This window comes from Primulina eburnea, unplaced genomic scaffold, assembly GCF_022965805.1.
Source record: "Primulina eburnea isolate SZY01 unplaced genomic scaffold, ASM2296580v1 ctg1073_ERROPOS4200000+, whole genome shotgun sequence".
In the NCBI taxonomy this organism is placed as follows: Eukaryota; Viridiplantae; Streptophyta; class Magnoliopsida; order Lamiales; family Gesneriaceae; genus Primulina; species Primulina eburnea.
In genome coordinates this window covers 36,622-51,401 of record NW_027330617.1, presented here as the reverse complement: position 1 = coordinate 51,401, position 14,780 = coordinate 36,622, and the positions used below count along the sequence as shown (strand labels likewise).

Here is a 14,780-nt window from a genome sequence, read left to right as displayed (position 1 = left end):
TAACATAACCATTAAGTATAGGCACCCCATACCTAGACTAGATGATATGTTAGATGAATTGCATGGGTCTTGCATTTTTAGCAAAATTGATTTGAAAAGTGGGTATCACCAAATTAGGATGAGAGAAGGTGATAAGTGGAAAACTGCTTTTAAAACTAAATATGGGTTATATGAGTCGATGGTTATGCCTTTTGGCTTGACTAATGCACCTAGCACCTTTATGAGGTTAATGAGTCATGTTTTGCGTGCACACATAGGAAAATTTGTTGTGGTCTATTTTGATGATATCCTAGTGTATAGCAAAAACTTGGATGAACATGTTAACCACCTGAGGCTTGTTCTAATTACATTAAGAGCTGAAAATTTATATGCTAACTTGAAGAAGTGTGATTTTTGTACTAGCAAACTTGTCTTCCTTGGTTTTGTGGTAAGCTCACAGGGTATACAAGTTGATGAAGACAAGGTAAGTGCTATTCGAGATTGGCCAACGCCTACTACTGTTGGTCAAGTCCGAAGTTTTCATAGTCTTGCAAGCTTCTATAGGAGGTTTGTAAAAGATTTTAGCACATTGGCAGCACCAATGACGGCAGTGATCAAGAAGAACGTTCCATTCCATTGGGGTGAGGAGCAAGAGAAGTCCTTTAATCTCATTAAGCAAAAATTGATTAATGCACCTTTACTTGTGTTACCTGATTTTGCTAATACTTTTGAAATTGAATGTGATGCATCAGGTGTAGGTATCGGTGGAGTGCTAATGCAAGGAGGACGACCGGTGGCTTACTTCAGTGAAAAGCTCAATGGGGCAGCGCTTAACTATCCCACGTATGATAAGGAGTTCTACGCACTTGAAAGGACCCTAGAGACGTGGCAGCAGTACTTGAGGCCTAAGGAATTTGTGATCCATACGGACCATGAATCTCTAAAGCACCTTAAGGGTCAACAAAAGCTGAACAAGCGGCATGCCAAGTGAGTGGCGTTCATAGAGACGTTCCCCACATCATCAAGTACAAACAAGGTAAGGAAAACATAGTGGCCGACGCATTATCACGGAGGTATGTGCTCTTCTCTACTTTGGAATCTAAAATCTTGGGGTTTGAGCTTGTTAAAGAATTGTATGTGCTAGATGATGATTTTAAAGAGATGTTTGAAACTTGTATGCATGGTCCACATGATAAATTCTACTTGCATAAGGGTTTCTTGTTTAGAGAAGATAGGTTGTGCATCCCTAAGTCATCAATTCGTGAACTACTTGTTAGGGAGGCACATGGGGGTGGTTTAATGGGACATTTTGGTGTGGCTAAAACTTTGAGTGCATTGCATGAACATTTCTACTGGCCACACATGAAACGTGACGTTGAGCGTGTTTGTGAGAAGTGTATAACTTGTAGACAAGCTAAGTCTAGGACACAACCACATGGATTATATACACCACTTCCCGTCCCTAGTGAACCTTGGGTTGATATCTCTATGGACTTTGTTTTGGGGTTACCTAGGACAAAGAAGGGGAGAGACTCTATATTTGTTGTTGTGGATAGGTTTTCTAAAATGGCACACTTTATTGCTTGTCACAAGACGGATGATGCATCTAACATTGCGGACTTGTTCTTTAGAGAAATCGTTAGGTTGCATGGCATGCCTAAAACGATAGTTTCTGACCGTGATGTTAAATTCTTAAGATATTTTTGGAAAACACTGTGGGCTAAACTTGGCACTAAATTAATGTTCTCTACATCCTGTCATCCTCAAACTGATGGTCAAACTGAGGTAGTTAATAGGACGTTAGGAACTTTATTACGTGCTATCCTTAAAAAGAACTTAAAGAATTGGGAAAATTGCTTGCCATTTGTTGAGTTTGCATATAATCGTTGCGTGCATTCTACTACCAATTATTCGCCATTTGAAATTGTGTATGGTTTTAATCCTTTAACTCCGTTAGATTTGATGTCTTTACCTGTGAGTGAAAGGTTAAACATGGATGGCAAAAAGAAGGCTGAATTTGTTAGGAGTTTGCATGAGAAGGTCAAAGCCAATGTTGAAAAGAGAAACGAACAATATGCTAAGCAAGCCAACAAAGGAAAGAAGAAGGTGGTGTTTGAGAAAGGTGATTGGGTTTGGTTTCACTTGAGGAAGGAAAGTTTCCCTGAAAAGAGTCGTTCAAAGCTATTACCTAGGGGCGATGGACCATTCCAAGTTCTTGAGAGGATCAATGATAATGCCTAGATTTGAGGACAAATCCTCTTCAAGAAGGGGAGGATGATGCAAACACGGACGGTCAAGCTCAAAGGAAAGCATGGGATCCGATGCAGTTGCCGGAAGGACCAGTCACGAGGGGACGACTAAAGAATTTCAAGGAGGCACTACAGGGAGTCATGAGCAAGCATGAAGGGATCGTGATGCATGGGAGTGCGTGTGGAGGCCAAAGGAACATGATTCAAGCATTGTGTGCATCGGCCAAGTCTGCACGGACCCCGACATGGACCTGCACACGGGGTCCGTGCCCTTTACACTCCGAGATGAGCAACTACAGAGCCTACACGGACCTGAAGACGGACCCAGGCACGGGGTCCGTGCCCTACTATATTGGCGAAGACAGTGTCTACACGGACCCGTACGCGGAGGTGAGCACGGGGTCCGTGTTCTTTGCTTCCAGCTGAGGTTTATACCCGAGTGTACACGGACCCGGACACGGAGGAACACATGGGGTCCGTGTCCTAGAGTTTTGCCCGAGAAAAATTACCTTATTTAGAGTTTTATTTTTGTTAGGAAACTAAATCCTTGTTATCTTTTTGATATAAGACATATATTGGACGAAAATTTACACACAATACACATATTATTTTGAGTTTATTCAAACTTTTGAGATTTTTCTCTCAAATTTTCAAGGCTTTAGCTTTGTCAAATTAAATCAAACTTATCAAAGTTTATAACTTTGTGGCGTTTGTCGATCGTGCTTGTGCGGATTGTCGTAAGCGTCGTTCTTCGAAGGTTCGTATCAAATTTCGATTGTTATTCTTGTGTTTATTTGTTGCTAAACTTTTCTAGTTTAGAGGTGAATAACACATCAAATTACTTGATTCAAAAGATCGGGAAAACACACGAATCTTATTATCGTAATTAAATAGGAGGTGCGATTGTTTAATCGTGTTTGCTATTTATTCGTACAAAGATTCACATCAGCCTCAGTGTTGTCCCGGGTCGTAAGGACTAACAGTGTACAATCATAACCACAGACTTATCTTTTCGATGAATGATAACCACTTGGAAAGCCTGAAGGAGGGTTGTTCGTATAATCATCAAATGACTACTCATCTGCATGTTTGGACATCTCTATGCCCTTACAAAGAAACGCAGTACACAACATCACAGATGCTAGTCCCGAGCTCAAGCGACATTTATCCATGTTTTAGGCAGCTGAATCGACTAAGAACGAATTTAGATCATACAGTGTTTACAAACGAGTTTTAACATCGAATTACGATTCATTTGTATTAAAGCATAATCAAGGACTTTATGTATGCTGATTGCATGTGTATATAGATAAAGTAATACGAAACCATTAAAAAGTAAATTATATAAAAATAAATATTGTTTATTACACTTGAGTCAATAAATTACTCAGCCAGCAGTTGACTTACAGGGCATCTATTCTAACACTCATTTACCTTGAAAAAATTTAGAAAATTGCAATTTTAGTTTTGCAAGTTGGTCTATTTTATATTTAAATAATGTAGTTTCTCAACCTTTAGTTTTGATATTAAAAATAAATTATCCTTTTTTACTCCAGAAGCCAACCAACTATTCAATATTGTTATTTAATATTGATGTTCTATTATGTAGCTCATATAGCATGGATAAACCTATATTGCATATATTAAAATAAATTTAAACAAAAATAAAGGAGAAATATAAGACAAAACAACACTCAGTATTTCAAAACGAGATTGTTGGTTAGATAGATTTGAACATGCATAATGTAGATTTTATTCTCATCACATTAGTAGAGCATCAGTATTAAATAATCAATATTATTTGGATTTATTTGCTTCGGGGGAAAAAATACCAAACCAAAAAAAATATCCAAGTTATTGGATACAAACTCAAAATTTTCAAGTTATAACTAAAACTCAAAACAAATCAATTTAAATGACTATAATTTTAATTTTTCAAAAAATTTATAAATATTTATGCTTCATTGCAGCGACATGAAAAATAGAAACATATTTGATCACATATAATCGTTTTTTTTTAAATAAAAATTTAAAAAATATTTTATTATATCAAATTTCAGTTTGTCTGTTATCTTTGTTTTTTTATATAATTTTAGTTATTTTTTTATATCTCTCCCACGTGATACTGACGAGTCGAGTGTAACATAAGTAGTTGAGATGTAAAATTAAAAGGCTAAAATTGGAAAAAATTTAAAAATATATGTTAAAATTGAAATTCAATGACATATAATACGGGATCAAAATTATAATTTTCCTAGAAAAATAAAATAATTGTTTCCCTTCCTTTGACATATAATTATTGGAATTACACTCCCTACATTTATATTGATAAACTAATTAATGACTCCACCATTAAATAAAATTAGTGTATCATTAGTCCTTGAGTGGCACCGCCGCTGTAATTTGTTCATGGAAAAGAATCTTAATTAATTACTTTATAAATTCAATTAATTTTCCCTATTTCACGTGTTAGGGTTGACTTAGGAGGAAACCCTTGTTTTCAGACATAATTAAACTCCTGCTTTTGTCACTTTCTAGACTCCCTTATCGTACGTGAAACACATATTTTTGTCTGGTCTCTCATTCTTACAATGCTAAAAAAAATATGACTAAAGGGTTTGTTTCTAACAAGTCAAACAGAAAATAAACCAATAAAGCAAGTGAATTTACACTTTTTAACTAATAAAATATAATATTTTAGATTTAAAATTCTTATATTTAGTTTCTGAAGCATCACTAAATTTTGCCTTAATTTTTTGGCCTATGTTCCCTTCCCTTGACCGAAATCCCGGGCCGTCGCCTGAGTCAAACAATTAAATTATTATTATTTATCTAGTTATCAATTAGTCGAGTATTGGTAAAACTAATTAACAGTTATGTAGAACTTTGTCATCAAAATAACACATGATTGTTAATTACGTTATATATATATATATATATATATATATACACACACACACACATAGAAACAAAATGTCCAAATTTATACATATTAATTTTGATAATTTTAAAAAAAGAATGAAAGGAGAATTTGATTTTATTTGCATATTCAAATTAATATATCTTCAATTTTTTAAGGAGAGGTTCTTAAAAGGTGAAAAGTAGTCAAATTAAGTATTTTGAAATAGCCAAATAAAACAAACTCGTGAATGCTTGAAAGAATTATATATTATAAAAATTAGGGATGTTTTCGTGTGGTTCAATCACTATAACTCACTAAAATATTTATATAAAATCATATTTCTTATGAAAAAATACCAACAAAATAGATAGAGAAATAAATAAAACATTATAAAAAGATAGTGAATAAAACATGAATAATTTATTTAATCTATATTCGAGAAACCATGTCATGCCCAACGTAGGACTCTTTCTTGAGAGACTCGTATAAGGCATTATTGCTATTGCTATAGCTATCATTATTGGAAGAGTTAAAGTTGAGAAACTGAGGCAGATGGTTATAGTTATTTTGGAACAAGAATGATTTATCATCTGCCTCAACAAGTAGCGGATTGATATTCGGAAAATTATTCGGCTGATCTTGTTGCTGCATTTGAATGCAAAGTATCTCGGCTTGAGCCATGGCTAGCTGCATTTGGAGCTGAGAAACTTGGTTTTGAAGGTAAGATATCGCGCCTACGCAGCCATAGACCGGATCCCGAACCCTAGCGTTTGCTTCATAGACGAGGCTGCTCACTGCGTCCGCTCTTTGATGAACTTGAAGTTCCTGCCAGGATGATGGTGATATTGTTAATGTTTGTTAATTAAGTCAAGTAAATTCATACGAGAAGATGTAAAAACAAATTTTTGTTTTTAGGATTAAGAATATTGATTTGCATATACCGTAGTCCCTTAAAGGGTCGAATTGGTTATTCAGGTTCTTCTGTACTAAAAATTGTTGTAGGTACAGTGTCAGGATTTGGGGAAAAACTTCATATTTTTTTCGCATTCAGATGGTGTGACCGGTTACTGTTATGCTACACCATGTGTGGACTATCCACTAACTAGATTCATCCCAGGTAATGAATGATCTCGAAGTTGCGGATACGACGAAAGCAGTATGAAAACATTGCTGGCACCAAAAAAAAAAGATGTACCTGCAGCATCTTGCTAACATTGCTGGCACCAAAAACCTTGTGAACGATGGCGAACTTGTGAGGGTCATCGGACTGGAAGTACGGTGCAAATACACAATCCTTGGCGCAGCGCCGCCTCAGCAACTTGCACGACGCACACGGGGAGTTTCCACCCATTCGAGAGATCTTGCTTTTTTTTGTTTTTTTAAGAAGTGATCTTGTGAAATGGTTGTTGGGAAAAAGTCGCAGAAAGGGTGTATTTATAATGGCTACAGAGTGAGTGCTGTGCGTGTGCGTCCAAGTTCATTTAGGCGTTTAAATTATTACGAGTAATGGTGGATGACTGATTAAAATTTTTAATTATATTTTGTTAGATGTGATTGTTTTTAAGCAATCTTTGAATGTGAAAAAGGTACCCGAAGCATGTGGGATAACGTTAATTAGGAAGTGAAATTATTAATCATAGCAAAATTATTAGACAGTAATATATATTAATGCAGCTAGGGCCTAGGGGAATGGAACCATTTCTTTTTAATAAATACATAAATAATATATACGACTTCTGTAAAAATATATATTTTTTTGTACGTGGCTCATCTATTAAAAAACAAAGATTGATATTGTGGAACTTGGTTGCATGAGTTAATAGATCGATGTTGACTTCAAAGACTTCTATATTATCTTATAAATTATCTCTATGTTGTTATCAAGTTTCAATCTTAAAATGAAAAACAAAAAAAAAACTGGCCTCAAAATAATTCAAAATGTACACATGTCCATAATTGAAATTTGAAATGGCATTTTGACACATGTTGCCATCAGATTTTAACAGCCTCTTGAAGGCTGATTATTGCCTATATACAAAAACTGAGTTTATGGCTATTGGGAGGAAATGCACCATTTCTAGCTTACTCTTGGAAGCTTATAAATACAGGCATTGGTTTATTGAAAAATAACACTAAAGTCACTCCAAAAACTTCAGAATTTTCGAGCTGCACCAACTGTTAAAGGAGGGACGAAATTCTTCAACACTTTCGAGCAAGAGTGCTGCAAGAATATCGAGCCAAAGTTATGTCATTCATAGATCATGTAGAGAGAATAAACTTATATTACACGCATTAAAATAAATCTAAACAAAACCAAGAGAGTGAAAGGAATATTTTATTCCTTAATTAATTTTTTCCTTGTTGATGATATCGATATATTGAAATATGGAGTTTTGCCTATCTAGACTAAATAGATTTTATATTTATATTTTCCTTGTTAAATAATATTGTGATATTACTGATATTAATGATAAGATCTTTAGATATCATATTACTATTCAAAAGGGTTTATTTGCTAATGAAATTCTTGGTTTCTAATATACATAGGACTTTATACAAGGAATAAAATTGCCTTTGAGATGATGTTTCTGAAGGTGTTGACAACACTCTTTACCGCAACATCATTGGTATTCTTCTCTACTTAAGTGCTAGTCACCCTGTTATAATGTTCATTGTATGTTTATCTGCTAGATATAAATCTAATCCTAAGATCGCTCATCTAAAGGTTGTCAAGCGAATTCTGAAATATTGTAGAGACTATTGAACTAGGTTTGTGGTACACCAAAGAAACAAATACCAATTTGTGGGATTTTTGACGCTGACTGGCTGGTGACCTAGATGATTTGAAGAGTACAAGTGGAGGTTGTTTCTACCTAGGAAATAATCTGGTGTCATGGTACAATAGAAAACAAAACTGTATGTCTTAGTCTACTGCTGAATCTGAATACGATGCAGCGTATAGTTATTGTTCACAACTTTTGTGGATGAACCAAATCATTGAAGATTATGGTTTTGCATAGTGAGACCTTGATTTTTTAGTATGATAACTCAAGTGCTATTGATATTTCAAAAAAATCCAATACAACACTTTCAAACAAAACACATTTAAGATTGCACCAGTTCTGATTTAATATATCGTTGGATGATGGAGTAAATTGTGATTATGGAATTGTGTCTATTTCGTGAGATAGTTATTATTAATAAAAATTGTGCATCTTGTTAGGAGCTGAAGGGCTATATCTACAAGAGTGTTGTTACCGTTGGGAGTAAGAGCATATATGTTTTTGCCGTTGAATACTCAATTTATCACTGCTAATTTTTTTTCCTCTCAGACTTTATTTGCTCTGATTTCTCTCCCTATGCGAAATCTTGTTTGATTGTTGGTATCATCTATCATTTTCTCTTAAATTTTTCAAATGGCAGAAACTGGATACGACCCTCTGGTTATTCAAAGCGAAATGGCTGCTAGTTCTGGTGTTCCACCCCGTGTGACAACACTGCCTACAAAATCTCATACTAAAAATATTTATCAGATAGTCGCGGTCACCGAGAACCCAATTCATCTTGGAAACTCCCTGGAGAACTGGGTAAAGCAATAGATATTGACAATCCACCGAATTTTGAAGAGATGAATCGTTTCTTTCCTTCTCCTCCGTAACCAAGACGATCAAAGAAACAGGTGGGGTATGACCTTGATTTCGTCCCTTTCAAGAAGTTCTGAGCTTCCTCCTCTACTACAAATATTTTGGATCCTGATTTCTCGTCTGGAGCTGACTCTGATGATGAAGATTTTGAGTTGGTCGTCAGAGCAAAATCTGTTGTTGCAGCGAAGAATATAACTTCATCTATTGTTATTGTTCAATCATCTTCTCTGGAAGAACCAAAGGATGTTCTTGGACTTAGTGATCATACTGATTCTACTAACAATGAACAACTATTAGCTAAGTTTCTTTCTCATCTAAAAGAAGGAAAATCGGCAAACAGAATCACCTTTGATGATGATGAACCTGATGAGGAGATGCTACAAGAATTTGATGAAAACCACCCTGATTCTTCTGACAGTTCCTCTTTTGAATCGGACTTTGAATATGAGAAACATCCTGTTGATGATGACTGAGAAGATACTATGGTGATGAGAGTGAGTTTCTAAGTGATGATGTTGTTGATGTTGTTGTCGACTAATGTTGTCAACATCGAAGACAACATTGACTCTGTGGACTATGATGTGAGTAAGTCCTTCTCAACAAAGTTCTACTATCAAGCTACTTTAGCTTTGTGGTCAATGTACATCAATGGGAAATTTATTGAAGAAAAAATATTGATGTGGAGGCTTATTGTAGTGCCCAAATTTAATACACGTATAACCCATGCATTCATTTAATTATTAAATCATTTAAATTAATTTTAAAAGAGTTTAGTCATGCATAATTTATTTAAATGCATTATTTTAAATTAAACTATGTTATGAGATGCACGTTAAAATGTCTTTCGAGTTTCATGTTTCAGGCGATCATTCGAGGCGGGATTGAGGAAAAGACCCGGTGACGATTTTTGGCAATTTTAGATATGGTATTTTATTTTAAGTTAAGTTTGGGGGCATTTTAATTAATTTAATGAGTTTTAGCATTTTTGTGCCTAAATATTTAATTAGTAATTTTAAGACTTGTAAACTTTCAAAACCTAATTTGGTGTGTTATATTTTAGTTAAAGAGTTTTATTTAAAAGTTAAGTGTGAGTTAATGTTTTGATTAGTAGACTATTATTTTTTTATTAAGCAAAAGTTAGTCTTTTAATTAATTGAAACACACGCCTCACACACACAAACACACTTTTACACACAGTAATACACGCCTAAACACACACACACTCTAGCATTCTAGTTTTATTATTATTTTTGAGAGAGGAGTTAGGGTTCTTGAGAGTAAGCAGCCGCCCCCTTCCATCGATTCTTCCAGTCATTTTCGGTGGGTTTTATTGCAAGAAAGTCGAGCCGCAAGTCGTCCCGGATCAACCTCACTTCTTTCCCGCGTCGGTGTCGTCTTTCGGTAACGTTATCATCAAAAAGGCACGTATATTCTGTTCTTGCTGTGTCGATCAAGTCATATTATGCGTTGCGTTGATCTTTATGCGTAAAAGTTATGTATCATGATAGTAGTTTGAGCGGATCATGAATCGGATCAATTGCGAAGGAAAATTTTTAGATCTAAAACTCGTTTTTACTGTTCATGTCAAAACTGCGATTTTTCCGTTCATATTTTGGGAAAACTTTCGACGGCAAAAACGTAGAACTCTTCGATACCTTCGATTTGATATATGATTCGAAATTTTTGGACGAAAAATGAGTGAGTTATGATATTTTCCGTGCGACTGCGCAAACTGAAATTTTCAGAAAGTTTTGTTATTGATACGTTTCTTGAAGTTTTAAGTTGCAGGCTTCGTTGGAAATCGACGGGCGATTGTTGCTGCGTACGGGTATGTTAGTAATGATGTTAAGAGTGTTTTGAGGTTACGTTTCATGTCGATAGGTACTCGAACTAATGAGAAGTCGTAGGAAACAGTTTGATGTCAATTGCCGTATTTTGGGTCGTGGGTGTCGTAGAGCGAACATTGTTGTGTCGAAACGTTTGTACAGTTTGGGTTTATGTTATTGTATGCTAGGATGAGTCTTGAGGGGTCGGTGCTTGGCCCGTATAATCGAGTCTAGAAGAATAAGCATTGGGTGTTCAGAATTTTCGTAAGTTCGCGATCACAGTGGGTACACGGACCCGTACACGGACCCTGACACGGGGTCCGTGCCTTTGTTATTCCTTCAGTGTCAATTTTGCGAGACAGCACGGACCCTTACACGGATGAGGGCACGGGGTCCGTGCCTTTGGGTTTCACTTAGTGTCTTTTTCCAGTATCTACACGGACCCTTACCCGGACCCTGACACGGGGTCCGTGCCTTTGCTTTCCTTTCAATGTCTTCTTCCAGAGCCTACACGGACCCCCATCCGGACCCGAGCACGGGGTCCGTGCCCCTTCCGTTTCCCGACACACTCTAGGCAGTATGTACACGGACCCTCTCCCGGACCCAAGCACGGGGTCCGTGTACCCTTGTTTTTGGGAAATATTTGTAAGTTCATTTTAAGTTTGATGTTATGGGTTAGTGCAAGGATTATTAAGGGCGTGTCGTGGCAAATCGTAGAAGGTCCTAAGGTATGATTGAGCTTGAGAGTAAGCATGTGTTTTCTATGTCTAAGCAATGCAAGTTAAGTATGAAATTCACGTTAGTAAGTTGCAGCAACGGCCCCAGTCGAAGTCCAACGAATCCCTCAACGCCAAGTAAGTATGTATGACGTGCAGAGAAAATATGTTTAAGTTTTTGAGGTATGCTATTTGACTTGTGACCAAATTATGAATGGGTTTGGAAGTCGGTGAACGTGGCCGAGGACCTCTCCGCCCCGTTAAATTATGAACGGGTTAGATCGTGGTTGGAAAGCGTTAAATTATGAACGGGGACCAACCAGCCCGTTAAATTATGAACGGGGATCTCATGTATGCGACAGTGGATACGTCCCTGTCAGCCCAGTACTGTGGTATGTCTGATCAGGCGTTTATTATGTATGGGTCACTTGCTTTGAAACATCCTCTACGCAAAATGATGAAGTTATGTATGTTTACGTATGCAGTATGTTTATGAAAGTTTAAGTTATGCCACGTCGAAGTATGTATGTACGTATGCTCAAGTTTTAATGCGCAAGTTCAAGTTTCAAATTATGTATGTCCTATTTTAAAGTTGCATGCGACCTTATTATTGTAGTACTCGTTATTCCAGTTTATACGTGTTGAGTCTTTAGACTCACTAGACTTGATCGATGCAGGGGACTTTGTGGAGGAGACAGGAGGTGTTGACCAAGGGGCAGGCTTGGGCTGAGTGGCAGGCTAAACCCGAGGACCGCAAGTTTATGTTTATACAAATTTTTAAAATACTCTGATGTTTTGATTTGAACGTGAGGCGTTTTGAGACAGTTTATTTTAGCAAAATTTTATTGGTGACGGATGATTGTGAGATTTATTTTTATGAATGTTGAGTGACGACCGTATGAATGTTTTCATTTAAGAAAATTTTAAATTTTTCCGCAAATTTTAAGTAGTGTAGAATACGGTTCGTTACAGTTGGTATCAGAGCGGTGTTCTTGTAAAGGGTTATGCCTACTGCCAGTCGCAAGAAGCTCACGAAGTCACACCTCAAGTCTGTAAGTTTTAAAGTTTTGAGCTATGCTATGTATTACGCATTAAGTCATGATTTCAGCATGTCTATGTTTTAAGTTCAATTTACGTGCATCATAAAATATTGATATATGTTCATGCATGTTGGGTTTACGTGTTGGGTAATTTGTTGGAACAGTATGCCTCCTAGACGTGTGATCGACCGTGAAACAAGGGAGGAGAACAGAGAGCACCGAGTAGAGGACAGGGAACATCGAGATGAGGAGAGGGCCAATCCTCCTCCACCACCAGATATGCAGGCTCAGATGCTTGCTGGCATGACGCAATTCTTCGCACAATTTGCTAGGAACCAGACTGTTGCAGGCCGCGAGGAGAGGCCTAGACCGGAGGCAGTATATGAGAGGTTCCGGAGGATGAGCCCGAAGGAGTTCTCGGGTACTACTGACCCGATGGTAGGCGGAGGGATGGATCAAGTCCATCGAGGTGATATTTGACTTCATGGAGCTGCCGGACGCTGACAGGGTCAGATGTGCTATATTCTTATTAACTGGAGACGCTAGGTTGTGGTGGGAAAGTGCATCTGTGGCAGTCAACTTGCAAGTGCTGCCTTGGAATGGTTTTAAAGAGGTTTTCTACTCCAAGTACTTCACTGAGGAAGTACGAACCCGACTCACCAATGAGTTCATGACGCTGCGGCAAGGAGACAGTAGCGTGGCAGATTTTGTTAGGAAGTTTGAGAGGGGATGTCACTTCGTGCCCCTCATTGCAAATGATGCCCAGGCAAAGTTGAGGCACTTCTTAAATGGTTTGCGGCCGATCTTGCGCCGTGACGTGAGGGTAGCTGGCCCTACTTCTTATGCAGTTGCAGTCTCTAGAGCTCTGGCTGCAGAACAAGACCAGCGGGATATTGAGGCGGACAGGCAGGGCAAGAGGCCCTATCAGGCTTCACCGCAGCCACACCATCAGCAGCAGAATCAGCGACCCCACTTTAAGAAACCGTATCAGGGGCCGCCAGGAAAGAAACTTTTTCAGGGACCGCCGAAGGTCAAGGGTCCCGTTCAGCAGCAAGGGGCGCCGCAGAGGCCCGTTGTTTACCCAGTGTGCCAGAAGTGCAACCGTCAGCATCCCGGACAGTGTCTATGGGGATCCGGGAAATGTTTTAAATGTGGGGCTACAGATCACGTGCTGAAAGAGTGCCCACAGTGGAAGCAACCAACCCAGGGCAGAGTATTTGCCATGCATGCACAGGAGGCGGACCCAGACACCACCCTACTGACTGGTAAACTTTTCTACCTAAGCTCAGTATTATATTGTCTTGCATGTGGAATTTTTCTTCTTGGGATTATTAGCGTGCTATTAATACTTTGGGTACCTAAGGTTATTGAGTTCTATTGTGCTTAAGGTTTATGGTATAAATTTTGAGATATAAGTTAGTTTGTGTTGTGCTAACGCGTCTCAGGAAACATTTTCATTAAGAGACTATCCACAACCGCGTTGATAGACTCAGGAGCCACCCACTCCTTCATATCAGAGACGTTTGCCAATCATTTAGACCTCAAGTCCATCGGCCTAGACGTGAATTTTTCGGTTGTAGTCCCATCAGGGGAAGAGCTGTTAGCTACCAGTGTGGTCAGAGATATCGACCTAGAACTGCATGGCCACCTAGTGTATGCAGATTTAATCATATTGCCGATGCCAGAATTCGACATTATCTTGGGCATGGACTGGCTGACTAAGAATAGAGTTCTGATAGATTTTCAGAAGAGGTCAGTATTAGTTAGACCGCCGGGCATGGAGCAATTTCTTTTTGAGCCAGCCAGATGGAGAAGCTTTCCTCGCATGATTTCATGCATGCAGGCGAGGAGTTTGATCTCCAAGGGATGCCAGGCCTTTTTGGCTAGTATTATTTCAGCACCTGACGTGTCCACTCCATCCTTATCAGAGGTGCCAGTAGTCAAAGAATTTCCAGACAGTCTTTCCTGATGACGTCACCGGTCTTCCACCAGAGAGAGAGGTGGAGTTTGCAATCGATCTCGTGCCAGGCACAGCGCCAATCTCCAAGGCGCCATACAGATTAGCTCCAGCTGAGATGTTAGAGCTCAAACAGCAGATTCAGGAGCTCCTCGACAAAGGGTTTATCCGCCCTAGTTTCTCACCGTGGGGCGCACCAGTGCTTTTTGTGAAGAAGAAGGATGGGAGCATGAGACTGTGCATCGATTACCGTGAGCTGAACAAGGTAACAATCAAGAACAAATACCCTTTGCCTAGAATCGAAGACTTGTTCGATCAATTGCAGGGAGCCACCGTGTTCTCTAAGATAGATCTTCGATCAGGGTACCATCAGCTGAAAGTGAAGGATGCAGATGTCCACAAGACAGCTTTCAGGACCAGATATGGGCATTACGAGTTCTTGGTGATGCCATTTGGATTGACAAATG

The 14,780-nt window shown here is 38.3% G+C and overlaps 1 protein-coding gene across 1 annotated transcript; it reads right to left on the bottom strand.

The window, feature by feature from the left end:
• Window positions 1-5,539: 5,539 nt before the first annotated feature.
• Window positions 5,540-6,612, bottom strand: LOC140820493 (LOB domain-containing protein 12-like). The gene is made up of 2 exons (XM_073180785.1): window positions 6,326-6,612; window positions 5,540-5,955 (listed from the first exon to the last, which is right to left on the bottom strand). Exons 1-2 carry the CDS (start codon window positions 6,479-6,481, stop codon window positions 5,560-5,562), a joined length of 552 nt encoding a protein of 183 aa, XP_073036886.1. The 5' UTR covers window positions 6,482-6,612; the 3' UTR covers window positions 5,540-5,559.
• Between the last annotated feature and the right edge of the window lie 8,168 nt (window positions 6,613-14,780).

Coding starts and splice junctions, on each gene's coding strand:
- LOC140820493 (XM_073180785.1), bottom strand. CDS start 6,481: ATGGGTGGAAACTCCCCGTGTGCGTCGTGCAAGTTGCTGAGGCGGCGC. Junction 5,956..6,325: donor ATGTTAGCAAGATGCTGCAG/GTACATCTTTTT, acceptor TCATCCTGGCAG/GAACTTCAAGTTCATCAAAG.